Source organism: Armigeres subalbatus, chromosome 3 (genome assembly GCF_024139115.2).
Source record: "Armigeres subalbatus isolate Guangzhou_Male chromosome 3, GZ_Asu_2, whole genome shotgun sequence".
Taxonomy (NCBI): Eukaryota; Metazoa; Arthropoda; class Insecta; order Diptera; family Culicidae; genus Armigeres; species Armigeres subalbatus.
In genome coordinates this window covers 102,218,345-102,237,434 of record NC_085141.1, presented here as the reverse complement: position 1 = coordinate 102,237,434, position 19,090 = coordinate 102,218,345, and the positions used below count along the sequence as shown (strand labels likewise).

Genomic DNA, 19,090 nt, shown 5'->3' with positions numbered 1-19,090 from the left:
CTGTATCCTAATGAGAATCAAATGTGATGTTTGTAAACAAAACACATACTACTATCATGAATTTTACACTGAGATGTTGGCTGCAAAAACATGGAGTCGTGCCACCCACCTGCCATACGAGCGCTCCTCTTCGGCAGGATTAGTCATCAACGTCAACCACGGGGATGACAAGCTACGCCATCTTTGTCACATCTTTTCTGAATCACCAATACGAGTGCACTGCGAATGCAACATTAACAATTGCGAGGGTGAAAATGATATAAAACGAACAAAGGCATAGACAGTACCTTGTGCAACTAGCATTCTTATTAATTGTGCAAATAAGTTGAACATTCTTAAGTATGAAGCATGGAATCGAGTGTAAAATTGTTTTAATTGATAATTCGTTAAATTTGTCTCTATTTTCTCATTATTGTATAATGTTGCATTATTGAGTGGTATGGGCGTTTTGCATCATATTCTCCTGTAAAAACGAAAACATTCAAAATTCACGCTCATACTATTGCAAAATAAATTAGTATTGGGGTTATTTGACACTGGGGGATAAATTTATCCCCCAAAAAAGAGCGAACAGGCAAACCTGTCAAAATCCATAGTAAAAAAATTGGATGTCGCTCCTCTGACGTCAACAAAACCAAATCGTTGGATGTAAACACGGCGACCCACAGTTTCGCAGTAGCCGGGCAATCAGTGAAATCTTCCAATATCTTGGTAGCCAAATGACGTCAGACGGCGGTACCAAGATCGACATAGGCGCACGTTTCAAGAAAGCAAGGGTTGCCTTTGCGAGTTTACGAAATATCGACAACGCACAGCAAACATCGAAAGTTTGCCGGTTTTATCTTTTTGTTCGATGACTTGAAAAATACGACTTGCATACAGATTATTATTAGTTTGAATTCTGGAAAGTTGCAACTAAAGAACAATAATACCAAGTAATAAAAAACTTTTCTAAAGATTTTCCCTTCATATTTGTAGATCGATCAGTGGGAGCCATTATATATTAGAGTGGGGCGTCATGGTCATTTTTTCAAATCAATGGTTTTTCGAAGCCATTCTGGGTCCTGAACAACTGTGCAGAGTTTGGGACCGATTGGTTGCTTCCTCGCTTTCCGCATCGCTTTTTAAGTTTGTATGGAAATTAGTATGGGAGAACGTATATTTTTGCATTTTTACTACTAGAGGTTTCAGTTCATCGTAAACCAAGTGGCACATTACGTTAAAGTATAACCCAAAGAGTGCCGAAAAACTTTGCTGAAGAAGGCACTTTGTTAGAACGTCAACGAAAAAAGTTATAACGCTTCGAAGATTGAGTGTTCAAACCATATGCAAAAAATCGTTTATTCTGCCAGCACTGCCGTACTACGTAGACCAATAATTTAACTGCGTGTTATTTCAAAATAATTGATCTAATAGGGCTTTAGAGCTAATGGGAGCTATCCGGAATTATTTCACAAAGAAAAAAATCCGACAAGAAGGAAGATGGGCCCTTCGATAACCATAGGTTGTCCGGTAGTGCTAGCAGAAACATTGATTTCTTGCATATGGTTTGAACAATCAATTTTCGAAATGTAATAACATTTTTTGTAGACCTTCCAGATACGTACCTTCTTCGGCAAAGTCTTTCGGCATCTTCCAGACTATATGCTAACGTATTGAGTCACTTGATTGATGATAAATTGAAGCCGCTAAAAGCAAAAATGTAAAAAAGGACGTTTTCCCATACTAATCTCCATGTAAATTTAAAACGCGATGCGGCATGCGAGGTTGCAACCAATCGAGCCCATATTTTGTACAGTTGATTGGGGTCCCAAAACGATTCAGAAAAACCTTGATCTCACTTGATCGGACGAAGTTTGCGTTTTTCCATACAACTGCGCCCCACTCTATTATATATTCTTGATGACGAAACGAACCACATCACACCAGTGTTTTGTGTTGAATTCCTCCGTCGATCCATATGCGTTTTATTTTATTCAATTTTATTTGAAACACCGTGACCATGATCACGATCAACCTTCCTCCAAGGTGCTTCATCGATATGCACCACATCTCAGATATGCAGCTATGTTTCTGCAGGACATAAAACATCCGGTTACTGAACGGGGGTGCCCTTGATCATCGACTTCACTCTGTCACTCGGTGGTGGTACGGTGGTACGGCCGCGTCAGCCCGATTGAAAGATCTAGATCAAGTTCAACTGGTCCAACCGGATCGCGCGATCAATCGCACATTAATTGATGCTCTAAGTCGCCCGGTGCAATTAAATTAAAACAGAACGAGATAAATTAGTCCTATTACAGTTACAGGCAGTAACGTGCTGTGTGCCATTCGACGGATGACTTGCACGAAAGAAAAATAAGAAGCGAGAAAAATTCCGAAGATTTCGGATCATACCGGAGTGGTTGCAAAACATCGCATCGGTCAGTATGCAGAACTTGTTGAATGATCACGTCACGGTACCATTTGGGGTGCGAGCATACTGAACGAGGCACGAGTTCATCAGCGAGTATGTGACGGAGAATTGGGCAATCAAGGTCCATTGTGGATGCCAAGATGCAGCACCCCGGTCACCGCCGGTGCATAAAAACGATATGGGTGGACCTGTGGCATTGTGGCATTGCATTCAACGAATTAGCAGAACACATTATTAGGCGATCTGCTTGATTGGCTGCGGAAAGTGAGTGGCACAGAAATAGAAAAAGGGCTTTTGTCTTTGGCCCTCAGCCGAAAGGTGCCACGCTGGTTTTCCGCGAAGGTCAGGTGGATGGTGAGAGAACTGCAATTATTTTTGGGCAATCGACAAGTGCAAATGTGAGCCAGTAAGTGTACGAAAGGTGAACGTGTGATATTTCGCGATTTATTAGTGACCGTGAAGGTGTGTTGTTTGTTACTCCTGATTTAATGAGCGAATAAAAAAGTTTTTTATAGCCAAAAAATAAACATTTTTATGTGATGATTCTTCTGATGTGGTAACGATAAATATAGTTTTCAGGCAACGCCCAAATGTCATTGATTCAACCATTTTGATAAACTACGAATCGGATCTCATTCGTTACATTCCCATCGCTGATTCTGTATCAAAACTTAACAAAATCTGTATCTGTCAAAACCTTTACAGGAAACTAGACTTTTTTATACATATGTCTAGCAACTATTTCGTATCAATTTGGTAAGAGAAAATCAAGCTTGATTTTCTCAAGCATCTGTTCGTTAGAGTACCCATGAAATAAAATTCGAATAAAGTACGGACTTACTTTTCTCAAGTACAGGTTCTTACACATAAGAATGGCACATAATGGCCAGTTTCGGATAAAAATATACTTTGAAAAATTTGTATGGTAACAATCAACATTTAATTTAATTAAATAAACAACTGTACAAAAGTTTTCGAGTACAATGGTAATCACATCGTTACAGTCCTACTCTTAGATACACGAAATCCTTCTCTTAAAAGCTAAATGCGATTAAACGCTAAAATCTCAAAATCTCATCTTTCTGGTATAGATAAGTCGTTCGTCGTCGGCGTCTTAAGCTCCTATTTTCTAAAACTAATCTTATTCCATCATAAGTTAAACAGTAACTGCACGGTTCCATACCGGGAGGTTCGTCGTTTCGCAAATCGCACTTATCGCATTGCTGCTGTGGGTATGATCTCAATTAAAACTTGGAAGCCGGCTGAAGCTTGGTCGTGATGGCACCAGAAAAGGGAGACGTTGATGGGGAGGTGGCCGGTATAACTGCCCTGGGGTGGGAATATTTGACTCCGGCCACGGTTTCCAGGGCCGGCGATCGCTTGTACTGTGTGGCGGTTTTGGTCTGGGACAGGGGAACGGAATAGGCGATGGTATTGTAGATGGGTGCGGATGCTGCCGGGATTGGTTGCGCTGGTAGGGATGGAGCGTGTGGGGGATAGATGGGATAAGCTGTGTGGGAAACCGGGTAAGTTGGTTGGTAGAACAGCTGCTGCGTTGGCGGGAGATGATGGTGGAAGTGTGGAACAGAAGGGCGATATATTGGGGCCGGTTTGGGTGGGAATGGAAACTGTTTTACGGGGGAGAGTTGCAGTGAGCTTGGAACGTAGGAGTCCAGAAGGCTGGTGGGATGTTTGTGCTGAAGTCCAAAGTAGTTGAGAATTCCGTTGTTAGGGTGCGTTAATGATGGATAGTGCGTTTGAGTTTCTTGATGGATTTGAATGGATGGTTTGGCGGGAGAGTGGGTGAAATGGAAGACTGGAGGGGAGTTCAGATGATTGTCCGGAGAATAGTAGACGGGAGTTTCGACACTTTTCACAATGGAGAATTCGGACGATGGTGATTGATGGCGATGAGGTGCCGGAGTTGATGACGGTGTGGCATAGATCACGCCAGGGGCTTTTTGAACTGGAGCTGGGGTTGGTGCAGGAGGACCGCTGAATGCAGGCTGTGGACTATGTTGACCGGATTCACCGTGGGAGTAAGTCTGCACCTGATTATCCGGATCGCTCATATAAGCTGCGTATTGTTGTGCTGAAGCAGGTTGCTGTTGGTAGTAGCCCGTCGTCGGTGGGATCATGATATAAGCTCTGAAATGGTGAACAAAAAAAGAAAAGAAAACGTGACGAATTAGCTTATATGTGCAGAATTTTGGTCAGTAAAATTAGATTTAGATGAACCGTCATGGGTGACAATGGGCTAAATGGGAATGAGAATGCACCACTGTTTCAACAAACTAAGAATGCCTTTGTAATGGAATTAATTTATCTATGGACAAGAAAACTAAAATATCAGAGACCTTTTTGAACGATTCAGTTATCCGACCTGTAAACTGTTCATGAAAGCAATGGCCCAATCTTACCTCCCTGGGCCATTGCCACCCTCATTGATGGAACTTATTGTTGGTCATGAGTAATCATAGCCCCAAGAGTAAATTGCATCAATACGCTTGTTCTAAAAAGTCTGAGTCACCAATCTTTCTATCTATACCAATTTCTGGGAATTCAGTATGAAAACGAAATATTATACAAAATTCCAAGTGTATTAGCTATGGGAAAGGATCGTTTGGCAGAAACTCATTCGGCCTTATGTCACTTGGCCGAATTGAATTGGGCGTTTGGTCAAAACGGTTATGATGTCGAAAATGGGTAGGCGAAAATGTATGTAATTTGGCCGAGAGGGACATAAGGCCAATTTGGTCATTTGGCCGAAATGGTTGTTTGTCAGAAGGAGCCATTTGGCCGAACGGGTCATACTGGTCATACTTTCGAAATCGTCGTTTGGCCGAAAAGGTCATTTGACCGAAAATATCGTTTGGCCGAAAGGGCCATTTGACTGAGCGAGTTATACGGCCGAAAGTGTTGTTTGACCAAAACTGTCGCCTGACCTACCAGGTCATTTGACCGAAAATGCCGTTTGGCCGAAATGTTGTACCGGACGAACGGGTCATATGACCAAAAGTGTCATTTGGCCGAATGGATCAGACGACCATAAAAATGTCGTTTGAACGAACAACCGTGAGCATGAACATGATTGACTGCCCACGGTTGCTACACAGTTATTGCTTGGCCAGCTGTAATTACAGTGAAATAAAAACAAAAAATGATATTTGGGACTAACATCATCCTCCATGTGTAAAAACTGGTGATAAAATATTAAGCAATATAGGCAACAGCCGTGTCCGAATGCAGGTCAATTGAAGTATGGGTAGGAAAATGTTGACACGATACTCGCTTTGATGGAAGCTGTGTTGTATTGAACAGGTATTGAACATACATATGAATAAGCCTAACATTCCTCACTCGACAGATCATAGCAGAAACGATGTAGAAACGGACTTTTTTTTGTCGTTTTGGAAGGATTGTAATTTTTGTTTGTAAGGTAAACCGAGACTTGAATTAAGAATAAGAGCTTTTAGGGGAGATCCATTTATTACGTAACGCAAAAATTGGCCATCCCCTCACCCCTATGTCTCACTGAACACAAGGCAGAACTGAATTACGTGGATTTAGAGATCCTTCTGCGCCTCCGTTCTAAGTAATTTTCTTTTCGACCACACAAAGCAGAACAACATAACGCGGATCTCAAAATCGTTCTGATCTTCAAAAACACGATCGCGCAATAATTAATTTACTTCATGGGCGCACAGAGCAGAAACAAATAACGCGGTTCTCGATATCGTTATTTGCCTCCAAAAAACGTTTGAACGCGCACTTATTAATTTTCTTTTCAACAGCACAAAGTAGAACGAAATAACGCGGATCTCAAGATAGTTTTGTGTTTCGAAAACCTATTCGAACACGCACTAATTACTTTTTTTTTCGATCGCACAAAGCAGAACTAAATAACGCGGATCTCGTGATCGTTATGTGACTTCTTTTTTGACCGCACAAAGCAAAACTCAATTACGTGGATCTTGAGATCGTTCTGCGCCTCCAAAACACGTTCAAACGAACACTAATTAAGTTTGCTTTTCGACGGCACCAAGCAGAACGAAATAACGTAATAAAACGAGTGTGAGATCGATTGTGTTTCATACCGGACGCATAATTGTGACACTAGACACACTGTGACACTTTTTTACGCAGATTTTAAAATCTAAACGTTTACACTGAAAATTGTTTTACGCATTTTTTTACAATTTTTTTCTCATTGGTTTAGGGTTCTAACCAGTGTTTTTTACAAGAACTATGATATTTATGTGACTCATGAGCAATATCAAAAAATAGAAAATACTTTTTTCTTTTTGCCAAAATCGAATGGTTTTTGTCGAGGGTTTTGTTGCCAAAACCGAATGTTACCAAAATGGGGTCTTTAGTACAAGAATGTTTCAAAGACGCTGATTTTTTTCGAGATCCGGGTGTTTTTTTGTTCTATGCGGTCGGAAAGTAAATTCATTAGTGCAAGATCGGTCGTGTTTCATACCGGTCGCTAAATTTGTCAATTTGGTAGTTAATTTTTTTGTGCGGTCAAAAAGTTAAATAATTAGTGCAAGATTGATCGTGTTTCATACCGGGCGCGGATTTTTTTCGAGATCCGAATGTTCAGTTTTGTATGTATTAGTATTTTATTTATTGTAACTATCAATACTGAATAATTTTATCCTGCCACACTTTGTCTCAAATGGCGAAAAAGCATAGTAAAAATTGTCTCAAATTCCGAACACCACCTAGAATGCACTAAAATGCTGATTTCAACGAATCTCATCGTTGAGCGATTACGATGTCTTAGATATGAACGCCTGCCAAGAAAACTCGTTTATTTATGCAATAATATCGAAATTTTTTAGATAAATTTCCATTTGGGGAGTGTTTGTGATATGAACCTGTTCGGGATTTGAGTAAAAACGTTATATTTGTGAACTCTTGAAACGTGTACTTGGAGAATAGGTGATAAACCCTCTATTCACTTGGATCGTAGCTCAATTGACACCAGTTCTGATCAATCACAGAGTAGCAACCATGTACAGTCAGTCTTAGTTAAGCTAAACTAAGCAAACCTGTTCCGCGGAGTGCGCGTTTGCTCGTATTTTATGTTGGACGCAGAACGATCGCGCGATTGAGTGAATTAATTAGAAAATAAAACCTTCAATGCGCGTTTGCTCGTGTTTTATACCGGACGCATAACATTCGCGCAATCATAGATTTGTTTGGTTCTTCTTTGTTGGGTGAGTAAATTAATTAGAAAATAAAACCGAGCGCGTTTGCTCGTTTTCTATGTTGGACGTAAAAATATCGCGCGATCATAGAAGTTTTTAATTTTTTTTGTGCGGGCGGGTAAATGAGTAAAAAAGTAGAAGCGCGTTTAGATCTGAGTGTGCGATTGATCGTTTTAATTAGTGGTCATATTTATGTTTAAAAAGCTTTGAAGGCCAAATCACTTGTCAGTGTGCATCCAGATCTAACGATACACAGAGAGAAAAAAAGTGATTGAATATCGCACCTTTGTTTCAAAAGTTGCTGATTTCGAGTAATTTTGAGTGGCGAATCATTTACTGTGAGAACAAAATTTTCAATTTAAAAGTTTTTTTTTGTTAATGAAACATTGTACCTTTGAATGCAAAAATGTTTGAATTTGAAAGGGAGAAATTTTTTAAATGAACTCTTCATTTTCTTGGTTTGGAAACACTGGCGATAAATAACAACCACTCCAGGCAACCAAACGAACTGTCAACGTCTTGGCTCGAGAAATTACTTCCGGCGTTTCCGAAAAGAATCAAGTGCTCCTCAAGGCCAAAATCACGACCTAAATAAGTTCCTTCGACGAACTAAATGAAACCACTGGTAAATATCTCTTTTTGCCATGAAAACATGATCTTGTCTTTTATTTATCGATCGTTGCGATCTTTCTTTACGTGAGTATTTCCATTATATATCACTATCGATTAGTGAGAAAATTCAAGGTGTTGATATTCAATTTTGTTCCAAGGTTTTTTTTATCTATTGCATTTATTTGACATGCTCAGGCGTGTATAACACTTAACGGAGCCGAGACTCTTTATGACAGTGGTGCTCAGCATTTTGTGCGTTTTTTCCCTTAATTTGTTTGTCACGCAATAAAAATCAACTTTCACCTTACATGTTAGTACTTGGACGAAAGCTTTCAAATATATCCATCAGCTGAGGATATTAAAACGAATATTGGTGTTAAAATCACTTCGTACGAATTGATCAAAGTAAAATTACCTTGCGGCCCGCGGCCCGGCGCCGCACTTTTGTTTTTCTTTTTTTGTTTTTGTTTTGCCTTTCTCGTATACTAACACTAAGTATAGTTGAAGGCTATATGTACGCCCCAAAAATGAACTTTTTATAGGAGGCCCGGATTTGCTCGCAACAAATTGTATTTGACGCAGAATCCTGTCCCATTGTTTCCTATCAAAAATTGGCCAGATAGGAGCTCGGAAGATATGGACAAAATACAATTTTTAATTTGCACGAGAAATGCACTATCACAACTAGACGGATTAATCAGGGTTTTTATTTTAATTTGGGAAACTTAAATTTAAAATACGGATGTGGAATTAAGAGTGAATACAACTACAGTCGCCTTTCCACTTCTCAATATTGAAAGGACCAACGAGATAGGGAGAATTCGAGGAATGGAAGGAAAATTGAAATGGGTTCCGTAATCCGGGGGAACATTGTTCATTTTTTAATTGTTTTGAAAACATTTCCCCCGTAAGTTATGTAGAACGTATAAGGTTTTTTTTTTATTACCAGACTAAGGCCGGAGTGGCCTGTGACATAAAAGTCTTCTCCATTTAGCTCGGTCCATGGCTGCAATTCGCCAACCACGCAGTCTGCGGAGGGTCCTCAAATCGTCCTCCACGTAATCGATACACCTTGCCCGCTGTGCACCTCGCCTTCTTGTTCCCGTCGGATCGTTGTCGAGAACCATTTTCACTGGATTATTGTGAGACGTTCTAGCTACGTGCCCGGCCCACCGCAGTCGTCCGATTTTCGCGGTGTGAACGATGGATGGTTCTCCCAACAGCTGATGCAACTCGTGGTTCATTCGCCTCCTCCACGTACCGTCCGTCATCTGCACCCCACCATAGATGGTACGCAACACTTTCCTTTCAAAAACTCCCAGTGCGCGTTGGTCCTCCATAAGCATCGTCCAGGTCTCGTGTCCGTAGAGAACTACCGGTCTTATAAGCGTTTTGTAGATAGTCAGTTTGGTACGGCGGCGAACTCTATTCGATCGGAGCGTCTTGCGGAGTCCAAAGTACGTACGATTTCCAGCCACTATGCGCCTCTCTGCTGGTATCGTTATCGGCGGTCACCAGTGAGCCCAAGTACACGAATTCTTCAACCACCTCGATTTCGTCACCACCGATAGAAACTCGTGTTGGGTGGCTTACATTGACCTCTCTTGAGCCTCTTCCTATCATGTACTTCGTCTTCGACGTGTTGATGACTAGTCCAATCCGTTTAGCTTCGCTTTTCAGTCTGATGTAGGCTTCCTCCATCCTCTCAAAGTTACGTGCCATGATATCAATGTCGTCGGCGAAACCAAATAACTGGACGGACTTCGTGAAAATCGTACCACTCGTGTCAATCCCTGCCCTTCGTATTACTCCCTCCAAAGCGATGTTGAATAGCAGACACGAAAGACCATCACCTTGCCGTAACCCTCTACGCATTTCGAAGGGACTCGAGAATGCCCCTGAAACTCGAACTACGCACATCACCCGATCCATCGTCGCCTTGATCAACCGTATCAGTTTATCCGGAAAACCGTTTTCGTGCATTAGCTGCCATAGCTGGTCCCGATCGATTGTATCATATGCGGCTTTGAAGTCGATAAATAGATGATGTGTGGGCAATACCTGACGTATGGCGAACACCTGGTCTGTGGTAGAGCGTTCACCCATAAATCCCGCCTGGTACTGCCCCACGAACTCTCTTGCAATTGGTGTTAGTCGGCGGCATAAAATTTGGGAGAGTACCTTGTAGGCGGCGTTCAGCAATGTGATTGAGCGGTAGTTGCTACAATCCAGCTTATCGCCCTTTTTGTAGATGGGACACACGACACCTTCCATCCACTCCTGCGGCAGAACCTCATCCTCCCAAATCTTGGTAATCATCCAGTGCAGCGCTCTAGCCAGTGCCTCACCTCCGTGTTTAAACAGCTCTCCTGGTAGTTGGTCAACTTCAGGGGCTTTGTTGTTTTTCAGTCGGCCGATCTCCTCCTGGATTTCCTGGATATTCGGAGCCGGAAGACGCATGTCCTGCGCGCGTGCTCCTAGGTTCATTATCATTCCGCCACCGTTGTCTGCCATATCGCCATTCAGGTGCTCTTCGTAGTGCTGCCGCCATCTTTGGATCACCTCACGCTCGTTTGTGAGAAGGTTCCCGTTTATGTCCTTACACATATCGGGCTGTGGCACGTGGCCCTTACGTGAACGGTTCAACTTCTCATAGAACTTTCGTGTGTTATTAGTGCGGTACAGTTCCTCCGTCTCTTCACGGTCTCGATCTTCATGCTGGCGCTTTTTCCTCCGGAAAATCGAGTTTTGTCTGTATCGCGCCCGTTTGTATCGTGCCTCGTTCGCCCTCGTGCGGTGTTGCAGCAATCTCGCCCATGCTGAATTCTTCTCCTCAGCTAACTGCTCACATTCGCCGTCATACCAGTCGTTCCTCTGTTCCGAAGCCACCGTACCTAGTGCAGCGGTTGCGGTGCTTCCAATGGCGGATCGAATATCTCTCTCCAGCCATCTTCAAGAGATGCTGCGCTCTAGCCGCTCTTCCGTTGGAGTGCCACTTCCAGCTGCTGCGCGTAGTCTTGGGCTAGTCTACCGTCTTGTAGCCGCCCAATGTTTAGCATGGGGACGACTCCGACGCGTGTTGATTACCGTCGAGAGTTTTGAGCGCAGACATACTGCAACGAGGTAGTGGTCGGATTCAATATTCGCACTGCGGTAAGTGCGTACGTTCGTGATGTCGGAGAACAATTTACCATCGATTAGAACGTGGTCAATTTGGTTTTCCGTTACTTGATAAGGTGATTCCCATGTGGCCTTGTGGATATTCTTGCGGGGGAAGAAAGTGCTTCGGACTACCATTCCGCGGGAGGCTGCAAAGTTTATGCATCGTTGGCCGTTGTCGTTCGATACGGTATGCAGACTATTCCGTCCGATGACCGGTCTAAACATTTCCTCCTTCCTACCTGAGCGTTCATGTCACCGATGACGATTTTGACGTCCCGCAGTGGGCATCCATCGTATGTCTGCTCCAGCTGCGCATAGAACGCTTCTTTCTCATCGTCGGATCTCCCTTCGTGTGGGCAGTGCACGTTGATGATGCTATAGTTGAAGAAACGGCCTTTTATCCTCAGCTTGCACATCCTTGCGTTGATTGGCTGCCACCCAATCACGCGTTGGCGCATCTTTCCCAGCACTATGAAGACGGTTCCTAGCTCGTTGGTGGTGCCACAGCTTTGGTAGAAGGTAGCCGTTCGATGCCCGCTTTTCCACACTTTCTGTCCTGTCCAGCAGATTTTCTGCAGCGCTACGACGTCGAAGTTGCGGGGATGTAGTTCATCGTAGATCATCCTATCGCAACCTGCGAAGTCTAGCGACTTGCAGTTCCATGTTCCAAGCTTCCAATCGTGATCCTTTATTCGTCGCCTAGGTCGTTGCCGATTGTATCGAGTCGTATTATCTTCTATGTCGTTCGTGATAGTTGTTTTTAAAGGCGGCTTATTGGGCCTGCGCAAACCTCCTGTCTCGTCGGAGAGCCGTCGTGTCAAGGCTGTTTAGCGTCCCACCTAACACCAGGACTTGGGCTTGTGCGCTTTGAGCGGCACACGGTCGCTTTGGTGGAGCCTACTTGCGGATTCATGCAGCTTTTTATAGAGGTTTAACAGGGCCCACTGTCAAACCCCACCACATCCTAGGCAGGCGCCACAACTCTCAGATGGCCTGGGGAGGGATCGTCAAGCCCTTGGACATAGTCCCTGCTGCCCTTATTTATTTTTGGTATTTATTGAATTACTGAAACTTGCACAGTATGATTGACTAAATGACTTAATCTTTCAATCGATTTTTATCCCCAAATGACAAGTTCGGCCAGATGGGTTCGGCCTAATCGTTAGTTTGGTCAAATGACATTCTTTCAAATGGCCCTTCCCCGTTAGCGATTAAAGATGATGTCAGTCACACACATAGAACATATTGATGGCGCTTAAAATCACAATATACCAACCAATAGCGGCACCATAAATTTGTAGTAATTTCCGCACCTTTTTGTGTCTGTGTCTGAAATGGCACATCTGACTCTAGGCCATCATTATACGACACTCTCTTTCTATGCTGTAGGTCTTCATAATGCGAGATTGGTTAATTCTTTTGAGTGAGCTGGACAATGATGTAAATGTGTTCCTATTAGGGTTTTCAAGAGGTTATTTAATTGTGAAAATGAGATAATTGGAAAAGTATGATGTGGTATATCCTTCAAATTCAATGATCATAGTCTGATCAAGTCGGTAAAGTGACTGTTTCGACGTAAAGGAAGTACCTTAATCTAGAGGCAAAATCTTCACTTTCAATTTTGTTTAAAATGAACACGGTAATAAAAATCTGTATAAGCAAACATAAAATCCGTACCACGTCGATCTCGTACGATTTACATGTTAAGCACGTAGCGGAATTGAAAAACAATACTACTGCGTCTTTATGACAAGTAGAAACCTTCGCTAGATAACCTCCTAAAATAAGTTTACGTTAATAGAAAATAAACATTGAAAATGTTTTGGAAACTTATACATTTGGATCACTGTTTTACAACTCAACCTATAATAAAATCAAGCTAGGTGTTAATACTAAGCAGATTTAAAAAAAATCGATCCTTATTCTATATATTATGAAATTTTAAGTTTGACCTAAGGTTTGATCATAGATTCAGAACATGCGATAATTTAAATACCTCTTAATCTCAATTCATCGGAATGTCCTTATACATTAAACTTGTATTACCAAAACTCATTAGTACTATGCGAATAAGTCCTGAAGAACTATGAATTATTCTGGAATTCAATTCCATTTAATGTAAAAAAACACTCATTCCAACTGAGGCACAATGGTGCGATCAAGCAATTTAGCAAAAACAACTGTTTTCTCCTTTCTCATGTATTACAGACACTTGCTGTTTTTCAAGAAAAGATTCGGAAGATCTACAACCATCTCTATCTGTAATTGTAATACAAAGTTATTCTTTCTCTTACGCGACAAAACAAAGTTCCTTGTGCAACCGGTCTTGTATCGAACCATTACTAACTTTTAGTATACCGATCATCGCGCGATTGATCACGTAACATCAGCATTGCCTATGACCATCGCCGTCTCGCTGTAGCTCACCTTTCTATCGCACTTATGGCATTACAACAGGTATATTTCAATTTCAATTTCCATCAACAGGCTAAACCTTTATTTGCCAACTGCTCCCAAGAAAAATATAAACCTGTTTCGAATTATATGTAGGTACCATTGCAACGATGAGATGGATCTGATGGACCATCATCATCAGCAGCTCGATCCCTTGAAGATGTGTAGCTCCCCTTTAGACTAACAGCCGAACAAAATTGCCGAGCATTGTGAGCGCGATTAGTTTCGTTTTGAATTCGATCCAAGCTGAATCACATTCACAGCAGACACTGTGTTGATGACCGTGCATCGCACCGATCTGTATCGATTTTTTCCCTTTCATCTTGCTTGTCGTCTTATAATGGACGCTATCATCAAATCGGTTGTCATCATCATAATACGTATGGAGAATGCTCTGCGAAAAAATTGCATGCATTGTATTCGTTCAACCGGTTTGATTGACCGTAGCTGATCTGGATGAATCGATTGGGTTCATTCAGTAGTGCATTGGTTTTCGACACACTGTTTGCCAAATTTTTGCATATTGCAGAAGTTTCAACAGTTTGACGGACTTCTCAGGCACTCATCAAAAGAAAGATAGTCTGTGATTTGTGTATCAATAGTATATACTGTTGCTTTATCTAGGTTTTCTGGCTTGCTAAATCGGGAAACCTTGATATATAGCGGCAATTTACCCACAAGGTTAGTTGAGATTGATGTTATAGTGGCCTTTAAGTTATTTCGTTGGAAGTTATTTAGGTGAATGATAGTTGATCGATGTCATGATTTTCACCATTAATATTTCATCATTCATTGCTCGGCAAATTGTTTCAAATATTCCTTCAAATTTGCATCACTTTTTATATTAAAATTTATTTTAATACACATGCATGGCTTAACAAATGCTGGGTAATGCATACCTATGTATACTAGACCTCTTCATGTTTTTAAAAAGTATCAAAAATTCAACCGGTCAGCCCAGAATCACAATTCTTATGCTAAAATAAGTCTCCTGTCAAATTTTCAGCTTATTCGGATAAAATTTCGAGGTGGCTCAAGTCGATTTAGTGTTTTTAGGCTATTTTCAATTTTGGAAAAAATCTAACAAGAGATATAAACGTCGAAAACTATCGCAACAACCTCTATACGGAAGCTTTTGGTGTGCTCTACAAGTCTTGTGAACATTGCGATTCGTTCCGTTCACGTTTTGTCCATGTTAAAGTGATTTTCAAGCTTTTAAGTGCATAAAAATACTGTTTCCCCCAAACGTCGTTGTTCTACAAAATTCTTGAATTTATGACAAATGATTGCTAATTTATTATATTATTATTCCTCTTTTTTCCCTGGAAATTTGAGTTATATAATTGCCCATGTGGGATTTACCGTTAAATTCTTAAAAATCAGAAGCTGAATATTTGTCATAAATTTGCACGCTGAGATTTCTTCAAACAAGTTGTTCAAACAAAGAATCTTCGATTTCACTTGTTACTACGATGTACTCGATGTTAAAAGCATGCAGACATATGGTGAAATTAACAAAACTTGAAAGTCGTTTGTTGTAAGCATCAAATATCATATGATTTAATTTATGTTTTGTTCGAACAACTTGTTTGAAGAAAACCTAACGTGCAAATTTACGACAAATGTTCAGCTTCTGATTTTTAAGAATTTAACGGTAAATCGCACATTGGCAACTATATTACTCAAATTTCCAGGGCAAAAATAGGAATAATAATATAATAAATTAGCAATCATTTGTCTTAAATTCAAGAATTTTGTAGAACAACGACGTTTGGGGGAAACAGTATTTTTATGCACTTAAAAGCTTGAAAATCACTTTAACATGGACAAAACGTGAACGGAACGAATCGCAATGTTCACAAGACTTGTAGAGCACACCGAAAGCTTCCGTATAGAGGTTGTTGCGATAGTTTTCGACGTTTATATCTCTTGTTAGATTTTTTCCAAAATTGAAAATAACCCAAAAACACTAAATCGACTTGAGCCACCTCGAAATTTTATCCGAATTAGCTGGAAATTTGACAGGAGACTTATTTTAACATAAGACCTGTGATTCTGGGCTGACCGGTTGATTTTTTGATACTTTTTGAAAACATGAAGTGGTCTAGTGTATACCATTGGTATTTCGTGTATCACGTGTCAGGATCGAGTAGGCAGCGTCTTCAACGTGTTGTTGGTAGCACAGCCCTGGTAAGGTAGCCTCACAGCCAACAGACATAACACATTGAACATTTACTCATTAAATTCATTGTCGTTCAAACACTAACGACATCTGTTGATTTCAGTTAGTTAGGCAAATCACGAACCAGATGGCGGTAGTGAGCAAACGTCAAACTCGAGCAAAAACGATGCGTGTGCCACGAGTGATCGATTGGCCAACTAATGATTATTTGAATTGACCAGTTAATCAGTAAACGATGGGAATTTGAGGATTGTTATGTCTGTTTGTCTGTGGTAGCCTGCCGAAAATTCTACAGTTACCCAGAAAGGCTAAAGCGAAGCAAACGGAAGGGTTCAACGGCAACAGACCCGACAATGAATAAAGTACAATGATTGGAAAGTCGGATCTTGAAATATGAATGAACCCGTATTGGGCTCCTGACCAGTCCTGTGCGCCGAAGTATTCTGATCGGCAGTGGCGTAAGGCCTTTTTAATACCGGCGGTGATAGCGTCAATGGCGTCACGCTGTAAAAGATATTCGGTGGCGGAGGTGCCGTGAATCGGCGCAAAGAATATTGAGCTGAAAACAAAATTCTCAACGCTACAAAGCATGCCTGCTTTTTGTGGCAGGTCATTTGTCATAAAGTCGTTTGGCATACTGCCGTTTGGCATAAACGTCGCTTGGCATAATGACATAATAGTTGTGTAATCACCAATTTAAAAAATAATATAACATATGTTCAATGCTTTTGAATTATTATCACTTTTGCATCATAAGAGAGACCTTATTATTTGCTCGGCAGAAGACAAGAGATGACATGATTCCTACTTTCAATTCGGGCATTTGCTCGCTTTAAGGCAAGGAAAGGTATGATTCCTTCTTTCAAGGAATGCAATTGCCCAGTAGAAAAAGAAAGTCTATGTGGTTCCTTCATTCAATGCAGGCATTTGCTCGGTTTAACACAAGTGTAGATATGATCCCTTTATTCGAATGATCCTTTTACCCGGCAGAAGGCACGAGAGGAGATGACTCCTTCCTTCAATTCAGGCATTTGTTTGATTTAAGGCAAGGGGAGATATAATCCATTTTTTCGGATTTGTCCAGCATGTAGAAGCTAAGAGAGGAGATGACTCCTTCTTTCGATTCAGACATTTGATCTGCTCTAAGCAAGGGCAAATATTATCCAATCTGTCAAATAACGCATTCGCCGGGCAGAAGGTAAGAGAGGATAGGACCACTTCTTTCAATTCAGGCATTCGCTTAATATAAGACAAAAGGAAATATGATCCCTTCTTTGTGAGATGCATTCATCGAATAGAAAGTGAAAGTCAATGTGGTTCATGCATTCAATTTAGGCATTTGCTCGGTTTAAAGCAAGTGTAGATCTGATCCCTTCTTTTAAATAATCCATTTGCTTGGTAGAAGGCAAGTGATGATCAGACTCCTTCTTTTCATTCAGGCATTTTCTCGGTTTAAGGCTAGGGGAGATATGATCCTTTCTATCGAATGATCCATTTTCCCGGCAGAACGAAAAATAGAATATGACTCCTTCCTTAAATTCAGGCATTTGTTTGGTTTAAAGCAAGGGAAATATGATCCCTTCTCTGAGGGATGCATTTGCCCGGCAAAAGGTAGTAGAGAATATGATTCCTGCTTTCAATTTTGGTATTTGCTGGGTTTGAGAAAAGGGAAGATATGATCCCTTCTTTCGAAGAATACATTTACCCGGCTGATGGCAAGGTAGAATATAAAGCAATGGTGTTAATGGTGACTAAGCTTGACAAATAGTAATAATGTTTTTTATGTATGAGCGTATGAGTTTTCTTTTTTAAAAATCATGGCACATTAGCGAATAAAAATCATTTTACCTATAAAAGGGAGTATGTATGTACATGTTTTACTGCATACCCTTACATGGAAAATGAAGCTAGTCAGTAGTCACCAATATCAAATTAATTCGAAGTTGAAGATAAATCAGAGGCTAGTAGATGTGTCAACATTTGAATTTTTCAGTGATCCACTGTAGACATGCTCTGTCAAAAGCACACGAATAGAATCATGCATATACAGTGCCGCCGTTGCACAGTGGGACCAATTCCAAAAAAGACGGTCAAAAATGTTAGAAGTGAATAAAATGGTCTAGCAGGCCACATATTATGATATTTCATTGATTAGATGGTTCATCTTCTCGGCATCATCAATCCGTAAGCTATAGTTCCATTACCGGAACGAGAGGTGGTGCGCCAGTTGTCGCAAGCACGCTAACGTTCTCAAAGACAACGTGCTTGCACCAAGTGGTGCCTCATCTAATATCAATGGTTGGCGCCGCCACCCGAGTAGACGAAAATAGCGCAATAAAATCAAATGTTGATAAGATAGCAAAATGAGATATGGACATGATTGATATAAGAGATAAAATATCAGACGACAATATCAATATTTTGCACTAAAATATCATAAGGATATCAAGATATGTTATTTGTAATAATGATCGATATCAAGTGCCATTAGTTTGTTCTCATCCATAGCATATCTTGATATTTAAATGATATTTCGGTGCAAATTTTTGATATTGTTGCCTGTTCTTTTAGCTCTTATATCAATCAAGTCCATATCATGTTTTGTTATTCTGTTCATGGCTTCTACCCGGGCAGTGTAGAGTTCGATTTCTATGAGCACTTTCACAGGTATTAACTACTACCTTTAATTACCAATTTCTGCTGCCTCGCTGCAGTGCTAACGAAAAATGTATTCCATTATTTGAAATTGTAAACATATGGAATACGTTTTTGTTCGTCCCTAAACAAAGTAAAACTGTAGAGGCGTAAATCGTTCTTTTATAAAACGGTTTCCCCGTATGCCCTTATGGGGAGAGGGGGAATCTGTCGTTTTACTTATAAATAAAAACCCAACTTAATTCACCGAGTAGTAATACTGCCTTTCTCGCATTTAGCCAAGACAAAAACCTTATATGGTGCTAATAGAGCTCGAAGTACCATTTTTTTAATAACTTAATAACTTAAACGGAATGGTCGATCGTTATCAAATTCAATAGTCATCAACTAGAC

At 40.8% G+C, this 19,090-nt stretch overlaps 1 protein-coding gene across 1 annotated transcript in view; it reads right to left on the bottom strand.

Annotated features, from left to right (window-relative positions):
* Positions 1-3,333: 3,333 nt before the first annotated feature.
* Positions 3,334-19,090, bottom strand: part of LOC134220464 (uncharacterized) — a 135,406-nt gene continuing 119,649 nt past the window's right edge. The window contains exon 4 of the mRNA XM_062699520.1: positions 3,334-4,564. Coding sequence (XP_062555504.1) covers positions 3,661-4,564 — 904 coding nt within the window. The 3' untranslated portion in view covers positions 3,334-3,660. The remainder of the gene's footprint in view (positions 4,565-19,090) is intronic.